General features: G+C 43.3%; 1 protein-coding gene across 1 annotated transcript; it reads left to right on the top strand.

Annotated features, from left to right (window-relative positions):
* Positions 1-2026: 2026 nt before the first annotated feature.
* LOC134046276 (deleted in malignant brain tumors 1 protein-like) lies at positions 2027-8795 on the top strand. The gene is made up of 12 exons (XM_062496608.1): positions 2027-2349; positions 2757-2786; positions 3175-3222; positions 3679-3752; positions 3944-4097; positions 4227-4441; positions 5233-5277; positions 5730-5880; positions 6242-6453; positions 6705-6877; positions 7546-7934; positions 8498-8795. Exons 1-12 carry the CDS (start codon positions 2027-2029, stop codon positions 8793-8795), a joined length of 2112 nt encoding a protein of 703 aa, XP_062352592.1.
* The last annotated feature ends 7778 nt before the right edge of the window (positions 8796-16573 follow it).

Here is a 16573-nt window from a genome sequence, read left to right as displayed (position 1 = left end):
CTCCTCTCACAGAAAGAATGAGAGGTATCACTGCAATGAACAGCTTAATTAAATCATTGCTTGGGTTAAAAGCTTAGGGTAACAAAGCCAGGTTAAAAGTGGAGGCTGTATAAATGCAGCAGTTCATGAGTATCTCTGAAAGCCCAAAGGAGTTATGCATGGTTTAAACAGATAAATTTTGTCTGAATACTGGTTTTGAAGACTGCTTTTCAGTGACCTACATAGGGACAGAGCAGAACTCACATGAAATGCCGTTATTAATTGTAGTTAAAAGTTTTGTGCTGTCATCTGATCCAAAAACACCGGGAAGAGATCACCTTTCTCCGCGTGCCAGAGCCCTGTCCTACGGGACGCCTCTGATCTCTTAGTGCCACCTGGAGGCTTTCTATCAGCCCTAGCAGTGAAAAACCTTCGATTGACACCAGCTGCGTGGTATTGATGGAATCAGTGGTGTTGGAAATGGAAGGGAACGAGAGGTAGCTTAGATGTGGTGGGAATGTGAGCAGAAGCTGGGGCAGAGATCTTTTGGAGACCCCCTTTTTACCTGCAGCTGTGCACGATGGAAATAATGAGATGGTCAGCCTCCCTGGTTACTGGCCTTGTTCTGATGACCTCCAACATACTTTATGTCATCTTCATTTCTGTTGAGGTTTCCGTTGTTCTTGATTTGGAGAAAGGGAGAAAGAAGCAGTTTTTCACAGCCTATTCTCTTATCAGTAGTAGAGCCATCAACTCCTGATCAGATAAAATCGAAGAATTGTTCCAGCTGAAAAATACCTGTAAGATCATAGAGTTCAACCATTAACCCAGCAGTCCTACACATTTACGTGTCTATATGTGCCACATTTACATGTCCTTTAAATCCCTTCAGGGATGGTGACTTCACCAGTGCTCTGGGCAGCCTGTTCTTTCCAGGGAAGGCATTTCCCCTTATCTCCACTCTGACTTGAGGCTATGTCCTATCACTCCTTACATGGGAGAAGGGACTGACCCTCACCTGGCTATAATCTCCTTTCAGCTTATCTGTAGGAAGCAATAAGGTTCCCCCCCAGCCTTCTTCCCTCCAGGCTGAGCCCCCCCCAGCTCCCTTGAGGGATTCCATCCTGCCCCACAGATTTCACTACTACACCAAGTGGTGTAGCAGGTCACTGAATGTTTCCCCTTGGATTATGGGGGCTTCATTCTGCTCCCCATCCCTGTCTTCCAGCTCAGGGGGCTGAGTAACCTGAGAAAACCGGTCCCACTTCAAGGGGCCAGTTGCAGGTTTTGGTGGGGTCACAAAGAATGTTGATGGTTAATGGAAGAAAAAATGGCTAAGATTTACTAAAATAGAAATCTCCTGGATCTAAAATTTATTGGCTGCAAATTCCTAGAGACTGAAACAGAGTTTGAGGGAGTTTCATGTTAAATTGGCCTTGTTGACCTTCACATATGCTATCCTACTTTTTTCTTCTTTAGGAAAAAGATCCCTAACAACTGATGACCCCATAACTAGTAAGTAGAATTTATCAGATTGTTACTTTCTATAATATACAATAATGATAGATTTATCTTTTCATCATAGTATTTATTCTTGGGATCAAGTTAGTATGATTAAAAAGCTCAGATTTTCTTTAGGGTGGAGACTGGGATGTACATGAGAAGTAAATTATCTGGGAGGCAGGAATCTGGAGATGGCTTTGCCCTCCAGCAGTTTCCTTGCTGGGAAGAAAAAGATCTGTCACTTGAGCCCTTCACTGGGACCCTGACTCATTGGGGGATGGGTAGAAAGCATTGACAGCTCCCAAAGACTTGGTCCTAATTCTCTTGCTCTCTGTGTGTTTTTTTCCCTGCTTGTTCTCCTCCACAGCTGCATTCACACCTGATGGTGAGTCTGTCTGCCAGAGTTCTTGTCATATCCCTTGGCACAGGGATGGGACGTGCCTGCCCCTGCTGCCCCAGCCTCTCCAACCCACAGTGTGGGAGCAGAGAAGGGGCTGCCAGCCCTGGGCTGTGCTGCAGGTGGATGCAGCCATGCCCAGAGAGGATGTGGGATGCCATTGCCTGGACCCAGAGCATCACTGGCTTGACCAAGGGGTTTGTGTCTCTCAAAGGGCTGCAGCTGAGGCTGAGCGGTGGGCCCAACCAGTGTGCAGGCAATGTGATGTACTACTTTGGGGGCTGGGAGAAGGTGTGTGGCTACCTGTGGGACATGCAGGATGCTGAGGTGGTGTGCAGGCAGTTGGGCTGTGGCTTCCCTCTCACAGCCACACAATCCTTCCCCTCGAGCAACTCGTACGGGTATGTGATTACTGAGGTGAACTGTATGGGCTACGAGAACAGCATGTGGGATTGCCCCTACAACTACCAGTACGGTGTCTGCCACCATGGAGCTGCTTCTGTCGTATGCTCAGGTGGGTGTCTGTGTTTCGGTGGCATTTTCCTGAAGAATATCTGTGTGGAGTGAGGTGGGATGAAGGCTGTCCAGCCCTTGCTCCGTGCTCAGCAGGGCAGCAGCAGGTCATGGGTCCACATCCCAGACACAGAGGGCAGCATTTCAGAGGGAGCATCAATCTCATGTTTTCAGACTGTACCTGGGAAATCTGGGGTTTGGGCATCACTCCTCCACAGAGCAGGGTGTGAGGAGTGGGATGGTTTTTAGTCAGTCAGGCCATCCTCCCCATGGATCCCTCCATAATGTTCCATGAAATTAAATACATGCTCCAAGGGGAGCCAAGCAGTCCTAGTGCCTCACATCCTCTGTTTTCTCCTTCCAGACTCAGGAATAACAGTGCCTCCAACAATAGGTAACCAGAGATTTCTGTTTATATATGGCATTTCCATGGGGTTTTCTTTCTCTGGGGTGCTCTGTGTAGGCTGCACTAAGAGACCCTGGCCAATGTCCCTAGTGTTCAGGGAGATGCAGGATTGCTTGGGATTCTTTGGGATTGAGCAGCCACTTCTGTGGGAGAGGTTTGGCACTGGTCTTCATGGTGCTGCAGTGGGGATGCCCTTGAGCAAGTGCTGGTGCAGCTGACACTGCAGCCACCTCAGTCCTGGCACATTGCACTGCTGACTGTGTGCTTTGGCCTTCACTGGGGTCCAGTAGGGTTCCCATTGGAGAGGGGGGACTCTGAGCAGGATGATCCTCTTAGGCAAAACACTGCTTGCTCACCTGCTGCTCTCTCTCTGCAGAACCAGCTGTCTCCAGATCGATGCTCCCCAGGTCATGGACTACAGCAGGTATGTCCAGAGGAGCTGTGGTGTTGGACTAGCTTCTGCCCTCAGTTACACATCACAGAATCACAGGATAATGAGGTTGGAAGGGATCTCTGGAGTACATCTGGTCCTACCCTCTGGCTAAAAGCAGGATCAGCCAGAACTGGCTGCCCAAGACAATATCCAGAGGTCTCTTGGCTATTTGCCACCTCTGCGGGCAACCTGTGTCTGGGCTCAGTTACCCTCACAGAGAAAAAGTGTCACCTGATGTTCAGAGGAAACCTCCAGTGTTTCAGTTTGTGTCCACAGTCTTTTGTCCCCTCACTGGGCACCACTGGAAAGAGCCTGGCTTTTGGAGAGGGTTGACTCCCAGCATTTTTCCTAAGAGATACAACCTGCTGGGAGTCAACCCTGCTGATTTCTCCCTGCAGCACCAGGTACCTCCAGCTCAACTTCCTCTCTGTCACCAACCACATTTAGGTCCAGAGTAGTTAAAGGCTCTGATTATCTCCTTCCCAAGGTGTCCCACTGGACAGTCAACCCCATGGATTTGGGTACCTGTATGAGCTGAGCCCGTACCCTGGGCTGGAGGGATGCAGGAGTGATGTTTTAGGATGCTCAGCAGGGAAAGGTCCCTATGAGGCTGTGGCAGAGCCTCCTTGGTGGGGCGATGCCCTTCCCTGATGGATTCTTATGATGGGATAAGAGCTCTCTGCCCATGCCCAAGCTCTGCTCTTTTCCTCAGGGTTCATCTCCTGTGGTGGCTTACTTCAGGGATTGTCCGGCACCATCCAAAGCCCGGGATACCCCGGCTCCTACCCCGACAACTCCTACTGCGTGTGGCGGATCCGGCTGCGGGACCGGGCCCGCAGGATCCAGCTCCAGTTTACGGACGTGGAGTGAGTCCAGCCGGGCCCTGGCTGTGGGCTCGGGGGCCTTGGCAGCCTCTGCCCGAGCACTGGGCCGAGGTGGCCATGGGGCCGGGGCCCTGCAGCCTGTGGTGCAGGCAGATCCTCCTGTCCCTGCAGGCTGGAAGGCAGCAGCTGCTCCTTCGATGCCATCGAGGTGTACGATGGAGGGTCCCCCGAGGCCTGGCGCCTCGGCCTGGTCTGCAGGAACGACCATCGTGTCTTCAACTCATCCGGGAACCAGCTCACCGTCCTGTTCCGCAGTGATGCCAGCGTCACCAGGAGAGGCTTCCACGCCTTCTACTCTTCATTTGTTGCCTTCAATAGCACCGTGGGTAAGACTAGAGCTGTTCCTCACTCTTTGCCAGGGCAGAAGCTCAAACGCAATCACAAAGAACTTCTGGTGGCTCTCAGCACTTCGTGGGCATCCAGACCTTCTGGCCTCACATAAAGGCATCCTGGCTCAAGGGCATTTTTCAGGATAGGATGGCCACGAAGCTGCTGCCAGACACTGCTTCTGTGCCTGGTGAGCAGGAATGGGACTCTCTACACTTCCCCCAGTGCTGCCACTGAGCTATCATCATTTTCCTGGCCTATGCTGCAGGCAGAGGAGTTGCTCAGCCCTGGCACACTTGTTGCTGCAGACACCAAAGGCTACTTCTTGTTTTCCCAAAATAAAGAGAGCTGATGTGCTCAGCCACAGTGAACTCCTTTTGGCAGCTGAGGAGCTGTGGAGGAGAAAGGCTGGCTGCTGCTCCGTGTCTGCAGTGCCAGGCTCCCTCTGGGTGACAGCAGCACCGTCTGCTTGACCATCCCCTCCTCCCAGACTGGTGTGACCAGCAAACACGCTGAGGGTCCACTCTGTCCCACCCTGCTGACCATTAACAATCAAGACCCCGCTGATGGGTGCAGAACATGCAGAACACAAGCTGCACCCTGGGCTGGTGGGTGGAGGGGGAATGCTTGGAGGTGCCGCCACACAGGGACCTGCCATGTGTCCAGGTATGGACAGTGGGTCTGGTGTTTCAGTGTCCCTTCAGGAGCCCTTCTGGGGAGGGGTGACCCCCACAGGGCTCTTTCTCTTAGGCAATATGGTGAGTGTTCACCTGCTGCTCTCTCCCTACAGCTCCCACTACTTTCAACTGGACAACCACTCTCTCATCAACCTCAGGTAGGTTTGGAAGTTTTGGGTTTTTGGAAGACTTTGGGAAGTCTTGGGAAGTTTTTGAATTGGATATCTATCAGCAATCATTTTTGGAAACAAAATTATTTGTTTGGGTTTTTTTCCTTCTTCCCTTTGGTCATCAGCAATTGTAATTGGGAGTTCCTTTTTCAAGGAACTGCTTACCTCCTAAATTCCAGCCTCAAAAACTGTGCAGTTCTATGGCAAATATTTGTGTCCTGCTAGTGCAGGCACTGAAGATCAGCATGATCAAATCTATTCAATGTGGTTAGCATCTCCTAACCTGCATTCAGATGTATATGAACCTAATGGAGAGGCCACTGAAGCTGATAGAAGTCACTATTTCTACTTTTAGACATAAACTTCACAGAGACATACTCCAAACTCAACCCTAAAGGTGCATACATATCTTTTTTTCCTTGTATTTTTTTTCTCTGCAGAATATTATTCTTGTGGTGGCTCGCTTTCCTTTTCATCTGGTACCTTACAGAGTCCATTTTACCCCAGAAATTATCCAAACAATGCCAATTGCGTGTGGGAAATACAAGTAAAGAGCAACTTCCTTGTCACACTTGTATTTACAGATATTCAGTAAGTAAGAATTTATTACGTGGGAAGATGAATGTGTGGGACTGACAACTTGGACTTACTAAGCAAAAGCCTACTTGATTTCAAGGATCTTTATCAAAGCTTTTAGTACATCTGGAGAGGAAAAATGTGTTCATTTTGGCTTATTTAGTCAAATACATGGCTGGCATCTAGTGAGACAGAAATCAGAGGCTGTAGTTTTTATTCCAAAGATTTGACAGTCATATCAATCAAAAGTATTTTTCTGGTATAAAAAGTTGATCTGACTAAAAATTCAAACCAACAAGCAAACAAAAAACAAAGAACATAAAACCAAAACTAAATCATTTAAACCATTAAACTAAATAGCTATGTTGCTTCCCAGGATGGAAGGTGGCAGATGCCTCTCTGACTTTGTGGAAATCTATGATGGGCCCCTGCACAGCTCTCCCCTCCTTGGGAAGATTTGTTCTGGTTATTACCACTCGTACACATCATCCTCCAACCTGCTGACCGTCCGCTTTCACAGTAACTCCCGACTCACATACAGAGGGTTTCAGGCCAACTATTATTCCACTCCAGCTGATGACAGCACCAGTAAGTTCATCTTTAAAGCAGAAACATGCTCTTCAATTATTTTCTAATTCACTGATTGTCAATCTTGTTAAGGTTGTTTTAAGTTAGATCTGTAGTGTTTTCATGCAGATTCAAGTCCCTGGTTTGGATTCTGAACTCCTTCTGTCACATCAGCTGCTTCTACAAAAGATCGCGTTTATTTAATCCACTACTTACAACCTTTTTTAGTCACTTCACTGAGTTTGTAACATATTTTCTTTGCCATCCACTAGCACTGCTGTGTTTGCCAGACTATATGCACGTGGTTGTGAGCAGATACTTCCTTCAGTCCCACGGCTACTCTGCTTGGAACCTCACCCTGAACGACCCCTTTTGCACACCCAACATTACATCAAATTATGTGGTATTCGACATTCCATACACCCGCTGTGGCACTGTCAGAGAGGTAGGACTGACCATTTCAACAAAGTGAGCAAATAATAGGAGGATATAAAAATTCCAACAGAAGTTGCTTTGAAAACCATCACAAATTGAAATCTATTTGGGATCTGTAGGGACTGGAAGTGTCCTGGTAATTATGGGTTGTCTCCCTGTCTCCTGAAGGATAAGGCTTATTTGCACTTGCATTTCCTGCCTCTGCTAACAGAGCATTCCCTTACAGCCCATTATCAATCTCCAAATGACTAAGATGTGGAAGGATGCAAACACTTGGCATTTTCAAGGTCCCAGGCTGAGTGTGAGAGTTTAAAAGGTTTCAAAGCTTTCACTAAATAAAACTAATAATGTTATCCCTAGATTTCAACTTAAATAATGTGCTGGACCTGAACCTTCACGTACTTCATGTTGTACAGGTTGTATTTAATTCTGTTATGTCTACCTTTATTGTGAGTAGTTTTCTAGGCCAAAATTGTGGGCACTGAATATCACATGAAGATTACAGATTCTTATCTTGAGAACAGAAATTACTAGATGCAGACTTTTCCACATCAGACTTTCTGGGGAATGATGTTTTTACAGTGCACATTGCTGTAAGGATACAGCAAAGTTTAGAACGTATAATAAGGTATGTGATTATATGAATTAATTTTGCATTTTATTTTATGTGCCAAACAGGGAAACAATGACACAATCAGATATTCCAACATTATTAGAGGGTCCTCTTCTGGTACATTAATCACAAGAAATAGAAATCTTCTCTTGCACGTCAACTGCAAGATGCTCCAGAACACATGGGCAAAAACAATGTATATCGCTGACGACAATTTTGAAGTCAATGAAACTCAGTATGAGAGATACGATGTAAACCTCACATTTTATGACTCTTCAAGCTTCTCACGGCCAGTGTATGACTCACCCTACCATGTCAGCATCAACCAGAATTTGTACCTGGAAGCTTCCCTGCACAGCTCTGATCCATCGCTGGAGTTGTTTCTGGACACTTGTGTGGCATCTCCCACTCATCAGAATTTTACAACAGGGTCCTATGCTATAATCAAGAATGGGTGAGTTCTTATACATTACAATTACAGATTCAACTGTCTTTGAACTCCTGTATCTCTTATTAATTTTTTTAAATTTAGTGGAATAGTGTGAATATAGCACACATTAATGACAGCTTCTAATTAATTAACAGATAAATGCATCCAGGGTTTACTGGGAAAAAGGGGAGGAATTGACCTAAAATATAACACACATACACCACAGCTTAAAATAACAAGTAGATGAAGTGGCTATAGCCAGTTCACAATGGATGGTGATGATGGTGATGATGGTTATTACTATTATTATTATTATTATTGAAAATGTAGTAGTGACATACTTCAGGTAAGGTTAATTTACCTTCATGGAATCATGACAGTAACACCAGGTATCAAACACACAACAGGCTGAGGAAAGGCAACATGGTTCAATTCTGCCAAAGAAAGGCATTTTGATTTTCCCACTTGCAGCTTTCTGAACCGTTTCCATTATGTTTAAAAATCACTCCTCGTGCCATATGTTTTATTGCACATAAATGACTGACTGCAGTGTGTATTCATGAGAAGGTTTTTCTGTTTCTTTTTAGGTGTGTTAAAGATCCTACCTATTCTTCATATTACTCACCCTACAGACACACCCTCCGGTTTAAATTCAATGCCTTCCAGTTCATTCGGAGCAATCCAGAGGTTTACCTGCAGTGTGAGCTGGTGGTGTGCAGGGCCTTTGACTATTCTTCCAGATGCCACCAAGGCTGTGTTCAAAGGTCCAAGAGAGAGGCAAGCTCTGACCACGAAAGTGTGATTGTTGTTGCTGGCCCAATACAGCTTTGGGAACCTGGCTCTGAGATTGGGAATGGATATGGATATGGATATGGGTCTGAATAAAACTGTCTCCTTTGACTGATAGCATCTTTAAATGCCAATTGAATTCTAGAAGAAACCATGCTGCTAGATTGCCAGAAACTCTAGAGTAAATATTAGGAATGTGCTTATTGACTCATGCCTGTTAATCCAACTTCACATCAGTCACCCCCATATAGCAAAGATGCTACCTCAGCAGTTCTATGGGGAGTGAAATTTGTGATCTTTAAGCTTTCTCTTTGTTGTTTGCTTTCTTGATGGTAAAACTGAAATGTTGAAATTGCAGTTTAGGTTCTATAAACAAGTTCTATTAATATACACCTGAATCTGGATGTATTAGTGTGAAAGAAATCTGTTAATCTTCCAGCACTTTTTATGTTTTGGACATAACACCATGAGGGATAAAGCATGACCAGGACTTTTCAGCTCTCCCAGAGCTGAATTCTTTTGTCATCCAGGAAAATATGGATTCAGCCGCTGTTCCATCTGAAGTTTCCTGTGCATAGTTTAATTTTTTACTGTTAGCCCCTGGCTGTTCATAGAATCACAGAACATCTTAAGTTGGAAGGGACCCACAGGGATCATGAAGTCCAGATCCTGTCCCTGCACAGACACCCCAACAATCCCATCCTGTGCATCCTTGGGAGTTTTGTCCAAACTCCTGGAGCTCTGGCAGTTTTGGTGCTGTGCCCATTCCCTGGGGAACCTGGGCAGTGCCCAGCACCCTCTGGGGGAGGAATCCTTCAGTGAGATCCAACCTAAACCTTCCCTGACACAACTTCAGGACATACCCTTGAGTCTTATCACTGGCCAACAGAGATTGGTGCTGTCCTTCACTTCCCCTCATGAGGAAGCTGGAGACCATAATGAGGTCTCTCCTTTAATCACTGTTTTCACTCTGGATGGGTTTCTCTTGAAGCAGAAAAGGAAGAAAGTAATTCCACACCAGATTATGCAAACCTTGCTAAACACCTGGTCACATTGTCTGAGTAATTTGGTGGATTGAGCAATTTCCTTCCACTGAGTAATTTCACTGATGATTCAAGATTAAAATCCAAGCCTGGCAGGTTTTCCTTGGTGGAGGCTCTCTTCATGAAAAGAGGTGGGCTTGACTTAACAACTCAACGTTAAAGGAAGCCAAAAGGCCACAGGAAATTTAACAACCTTCAAATTGGTTGCCACCCTGTAATATTAGGCTCTCTTATTTAATTATAGTACGTGAACCATGAATTCCCTCTTCTCAAGATGGTTATCTCGATTCTGCCAGTGAAAAATACAGCCAGATCTGCTGTGAGATCAGCACAGCATAACATATTTCGTCTGTAACACCTCATGTCTGTCATCCTGAATGCCATCATGTGGCATGTACAGGGAATCAGCACTGCCGAGGTGCCTCAAATCCCAGATTCTCCTTTGGGCCCCCCACTGCAAAATGTCACTGAAGTGCTGGATCATGTCCAGAGAAGGGCAAAGGAGCTGGAGAAGGGTCTTTCATAAGGAGTGGGAGCTGGAAATGTGTTCAAAACTTCCCAAGGGAAACAAACCTTAGATCAGACTTCAATGGCTTTCACTTATTGTGAGCCTCTGTGATAAAGTAATTGCACCACAGCCAGAGAAAACTTTTCAGTGGGAACTGAAAACTTTTCCAAAAGGGAAAAAGGGCTGGGAGATAACATGGACTGAGGATTGAACTGGATGGAATTTTAACGACACACAAAGGTTTAATATTTGTGACTTAAATTAGTGGAGTAGTTAATGGCTTCTGATGACTTTATGTTGTCATGTAAACACAACCTACAAACTTGCAGCAAAACCCCACATGTCCCTATAATTTCTCCCACTATTAAATACTGGTGAATGAATAGAAAATATAACAATGTCCCCGAAGAGCTATTTACACTGTCATATTTGCATTAAGGTCTGAAGTTCTCCTCACCATTCCTTGGCTACATACAATAAGTCTTTTCCAGTTTTACATAAAATCTTAAGTTTAGGGCAAATGGTGTAGTCATTATAGTGCTCTTAGTAAATGCAAATGATAGTTATTAATAAATGACATCTGCTCTCACATTTTCTTTTTTTAACCACACTTCCTTGAAGTGTTCCACCATATCATATTTGAAAAGGTTTGTGCTAGCATTTATTTCTCTTTCAAAGCTGCTGGTCACTTCAGTAAAAGCCCATGTTATTATTATTCTTAGCTCAAGTGCTTGGTTCAAAACTACACCAATCTTGCTACACTGTAGGATGGCAGCTACAAATAGAACAATAGAATAAGTCAATGGCCATTGTCTTTTTCTTTTTGAAGGGATGACTCACTCATCCTTATGACAGGACAGAGTAGAGTCATTGTCTTGCTGTATTCACATGGCCCAGGGCACACCAAAACCAGAGCTGCAAAACAGTGAAATCCTCAAGAAAAGCATATAGGTCAGGGGTGAAGATAGGATACAGCAAGATATAAGATGTATGAAATTCTGACTTGCAAATACAATGCAGAATCATTTCAGAGTACTTTGAACATTTCTATGGATCTGATCTGTTCTGGGACCATATTTGTTGATCTTGAAGTCAGCCTAATACGTCTGAATATCAGTGAAAGCCAGAAAAATACATCTTATATCCTCTCGTTTTTAAGATGTCTCCACCACCTTTTCCCATTTTATTCTTTCCATTATATTTAGATAAACAGACCAATACAAAATTCATCTTTTCTAACAAAGAGGTGTTTGCTGAAGTGCCTGGCTCAGGCAAGCAAGCCTTGCCAGCTCATTCCAGCAGGCTGTGAGCACTTGGGCAGCCTTTACTGCAGCCAGTGCCAGCCCATGAATTATGGTGCAGCCACCTTCTAGGTTCTGTTCTTCACATGAATTCCTGGTTATTTATATAACAGCAAGCACAGTGTGGAACCCACCAGGCAGACCTCATCTCTGTCTTTGAATGGTAAAGAACAAAACCTACTGCTTGGCATGGCATGGCCATGCCCCAGTCGTGCCAGGCTCTGCACTGTGCAGGACGGTGTGGCACAGTCTTGCTTGGTTTCGGGGAGTTTTCCAGTGTGGAGGCTGAGGTATGTTTGCCCTCAACGTGCATTGTCATTGTGAAATTTATAAACTGAGAGCTTCACTTGAGCAGTGAGTATTTCAGCAAATAACTTCAGGATGGATTTCAAGAAGTGTATTGGAGGTCTGATCATGCAGAGGTTAAGGCAAACACTTCACTGTCCCAGTGGTTTATAAAGAATTTGGGAGACTAGTCATAGTAGAGAAGTTATACACATTGCTTGTTTAAACATTTGCTAATCCAAATATTTAATTTTAATGGTTTCTCTTGGCTCACGGTTAAATGTCAATGCCTATTTGCCATCATGCAATATCTAATACAGCAATATATGTGTAAAACTGGCTTCATTTACTGTGGCAAATTTAACTAACTTCTCTTCCCTGTCTACTAATTGTTATAGAGTGCCTTATAATGTGGGAGATGTATCTGCAGTTGTCATTGCCCACTCATTCAGTTAATAGCACTGCCTCAGATGATCAGATGTAGAGCATCCCTCACACCATAAAAAGCACACTGGCAGAAATTATCTGCCCAGTTAGGTGGGGGGGAAAAAGTAAAATGTGAAAGGAAATGGCACATACTACACTTTGTTTCCTATCTTGCTACCTGTGTGATTCAGAGGAAATAAAACACGCAGCTCAGAAAACTAGATTGTGTTGCACTGAGTATGGACTGCAGATAGGAATAAATTTCTTTTGTTCATTGGTAATTCTTTCTTTGGTGCCGATTTTAATTATTAAAGCTGCACATTCCTAAGATAAACTGCTTGATGCTTTTACACCTTTGATTAGTGCAAGGAAGAATGCAAAAATTATTAATAAGTTTAAAGATTTGTGATAGATAGGAACAAAAATCTAATTCTACCGTAAATGACAGATCAAGGCACCAATTTTTTATACAAAAGGTATAAATTACTGGGGCATTGATCAGAGAAAATACAAAACCAGTAAGCCTGGCTTTTTCATTATAGCTCTTTGGGTTTTTTGTGGTTTTTTTTGTGGTTTCTAAGCTCTGAAAGAAAAAAAATCCTAGAAGAGACAAAGCATGGAGCAGCACATGCAGACATCTGCTGTCCAGGGAATTTCTGGGAAGACTGTGCACAAGTTGGGCTGAGTGGGGAAATTATTAAAACTACTCTTGGTTAGAAGTATAGCCTTGCATGTTTGGGAAACAAGACGTTTAGTGCAGTTGGCTTCTTTAGGATGAAGAACATTACATAAATTTAATGTGGTTTTTCTTTCCCTTAGGACCACAGGTGTTTCTCTGCACATAAATAGACTCGAAACACAAGTACTATGAGATGTGGTGCCACAGTCATATCACAGAAATGAATTCTTACTGTATTAGACTTTGAATGCCCTTAAACACTATACATACAGAAATTTAGTAACAATTTTTCTTTTAATACACTAACATTCCAAGTAAATACAATTTATTGTTTTAAAAGTAGTTTAATGCAGCTTTTTCCTTGCATTTCTCTTTCAACCAGAAGGAGAATTGCTTTAAGATAATTTCTTTTTAATTTAGATAATTTCTGGGAGGTATATAGGATGAACACAAATCCTTGACAAAAATGTAATATTGTGGCAAATTAGTTTCAAATACATTTTCAAAGCTCATGGATCATTAAAAGGCTTCAGAAATGCATAATTCTTGTCAAGTTGTGAGAACAAAGAAAGAAATAATGAGGCTGGCTAAGGGCAGACATAGAAACAAATTCTTGGAAAGAGACAAAATGGGTAAAAGCTTTTAGACAGAATGGTGTATATAAAGCCAGTTTTAGCTTTCTGGAGAAGGACTTTGAGGTTTATCAGTTTGTATTAGTTTTAAAGTATCATAAAAGTTGAGCAAGACGTTATAAAGGGATTGGTGTTGAGAAGTAATTACTGTGAAACTGCTGAATGACTGATTTATTTTCTGTTTCTTGCTTTGATAAGATCTTTCACACAGATAGAAATGTATATTACTTTCCTCTATACTTCCCTTAGGTTTAGATGTGCATGACAAAGCAGCAGCACAACATCTCTGATGGACTTTCTCTTTCGAGCACCAGTGACTTTTCCTGCATTTAGGTATATTTGCACATGAAGAGCTGACTTTCCTTGAGCCATTCCCTTTGGCAGCTGGCAGCATAATTTCCTTCCTGCTAGTCCTTCTGGCTTAAAGGCAAGGTCAGGACAAGAAGGTGAACCGATGGTAACGCTGAAGAGAGTTGGAAGTCTTGGAGCCCAGTTCCTTTCTGTGTTCACACCTTCTCTTCCAGCAGCCATTTGCCTCAGACTCCGCCAGGTCAGGTGGTTTTTCTCTCAGTAAAACTCAGAAAGGAAACTGGCATTAAATGAAACTAAAGCTAAAACACTTCAAAGAACTAAGGGGGATTTTAATAGCGGAGTATAAAAAGGGACTGGAAGTCAAAAGCCAGGTTTGAGAATGTATTATAATTCAGTGGGAAAGAATTCAGCTGCAGGGTCACTTAAGGCAGGAGCAGATATGGCCCAATAAGAAACTTCACCACTCTCTCCCAGAATCCCTTCAAATACAGGCACTTCTGACTGATTCATTCATTATGTGACAAAAATGCACGTGGGTCATGTCACAAGAGAAGTGCAGGTCTGTTCATACAAGGGGTTTTGAGGACATGAGAACCAAGACACCACTCATATGTCAGACACAGGCACAGGTGGTGTACAGATTGATTTCACCTGCATATGGCTTTTCATAAGATATTTTATATTTATTTTTTCTACTTTCTTAGACTTAAAACTGAACATTTTTCCTTTGTGAGGACGAAGCACAGGACACTAAAAGTTTGAGTGCTGGGTGCTACCCTGGCAGGGTATGACCCATCTGGTACAACACAAAATGAATAGGGACAGATACAGGAATTGAAGTCCTGCAGAGTGTTCCTGGGCAGATACAGAGAGATTAATTTTGTTCAAGCTCCCTCCTGCAAGAAACATTTGACAGAAAAACAGTCCATGGATCTACAGCACAGAGTGTTATTATAAGTCTTATTCCTTTGTTAAACTGAAAGAAAGTGATTGATCAATGAACACAGCAGAGCATTCTACGGTATTTTACAGCTATAAAAGCCACTAAAAATCAACTGTGATTGAAAAATTAAACAGTTTGAAACTTTATTTTTTATGGAAGTTGCATAGAAACTTTTGTTTTTTAACTATAACAGTATAATTTATTGAACACTTGTTCCAGCAAGCAGCTGACCTCTGAAAAACCAAATTATGCACTATTTGAGGCTGATATTCTTAGAAAAATGTCTTAAGGTTTCTTGTGTCTCAGGAAGGAGCAGCCTTCCCGTGCACAGGAAGATTACAGTAAGACAAATTTGATCCCATGTATTTTATCTCACTGATAAGTTGTCAAGAGCCAAGGCAAAAATTTCATTTATTCCTGATGTGAGAACAGCAATGAATTGCTGATCTGCAACCAGGAATAGTCTCATAATTCACAATTTTTGAAGACTTTTATGGCACTTTGTTTTGCATAAAACTTCCTGCTGCTCTGGTCTCAGTGTGTGCAATAGATAAGGCAGATAATCTGAAGCACATTTTGTAGATTACATTGGAATTTTAGCCTCTATAAATCAAAGGTGTCTGTTATTAAGGCATAGGTCCTCATATAAATTAAAAAACACTTACTGGAAGTGCCAGAAATGCACCAGTAAAACTGTTGAGACCCAGGAAATAGCCTGACATGTTCATGTGTTCGTGAACCTTGCTAGCAGACTTATTTATTGTGGATAAATTTAAACACTGTGCATTTAGTCCTCCTTTATTGTTGAAACTCCTTGATATAATCCATTAATTTTCTGTTCAGTGTCTCAAAGCAGCTATGGCTGGATGTTCTGGAGATCCTCAAGTACATCCCCTTGCTAAAAACAGGGTCAAAGAAAGCAAGCTGTTCCGGACTGTGTCCAGTTGCTGTGAATACCTTGAAGAATTGAGGCATCTGTAAAATTGCTGGGCAACCTATTCCACTGCTTGTCCAGTCTCACAGCGGAATTCTCTTTCCTTAGGTTGAGTTTATTTTACTTCTGCTCATGCCCATTGCTTCTCAACCTGCCACCAGGCACCACTGAGATGAGTCTGGCTCATTTTTCAAGGATCTTGAAGCTGGATTGACCTCATGTCCCCTTCCCAATGACAATGTGTGATCCCTCCACTGAGCACACAGTATTGTTTATACTCTTGTCAGGCAGTCAAGAGCAGTAGAACTGTGAATAGCAATGTTCAGGCTTCCATTTCTTTATTAACATGTGAGTACAATCAGTTGTATTTACCATTGTCCTCCAGTTTGTTTGCTCTTCTCAGTAATGGCTTTAACAGCTTCTGATTCTGTTTCTGGACTCTGGCCTTTTGTCTTTTTTTCTTTCTTTCTTCTGTTCGGCACTGTGAACCTTTGCAGGAAGAGCACTCTTTATTCCCCTTGTTCTAGACCCAAGCTGTGCTTTTCTACAGAAGGAAGGTTGGAATACACCAGCAGAAATATTGAGTTATGTCCAACTATTGCAGTTTTGTTGCAGCTGGTCTCGTAGCCAAAATAAACAGAGAGATACAGCCTGGATGGGGTGTAATGAACAGAATATTAGATCAACAATAGGCCTGCTTCTAGCTGATCTCTATTTCTCCTCGTCAGGTGAGCAGAAATAGTAGAAATGCAATATAATGACCCCAGCAGACAGGACTGTGGGCTATCATGTCCCCAAGTCATCTGTAACT

This window comes from Cinclus cinclus, chromosome 7 (assembly GCF_963662255.1).
Source record: "Cinclus cinclus chromosome 7, bCinCin1.1, whole genome shotgun sequence".
Taxonomy (NCBI): Eukaryota; Metazoa; Chordata; class Aves; order Passeriformes; family Cinclidae; genus Cinclus; species Cinclus cinclus.
This window is presented reverse-complemented; position numbering and strand designations above follow the sequence as displayed.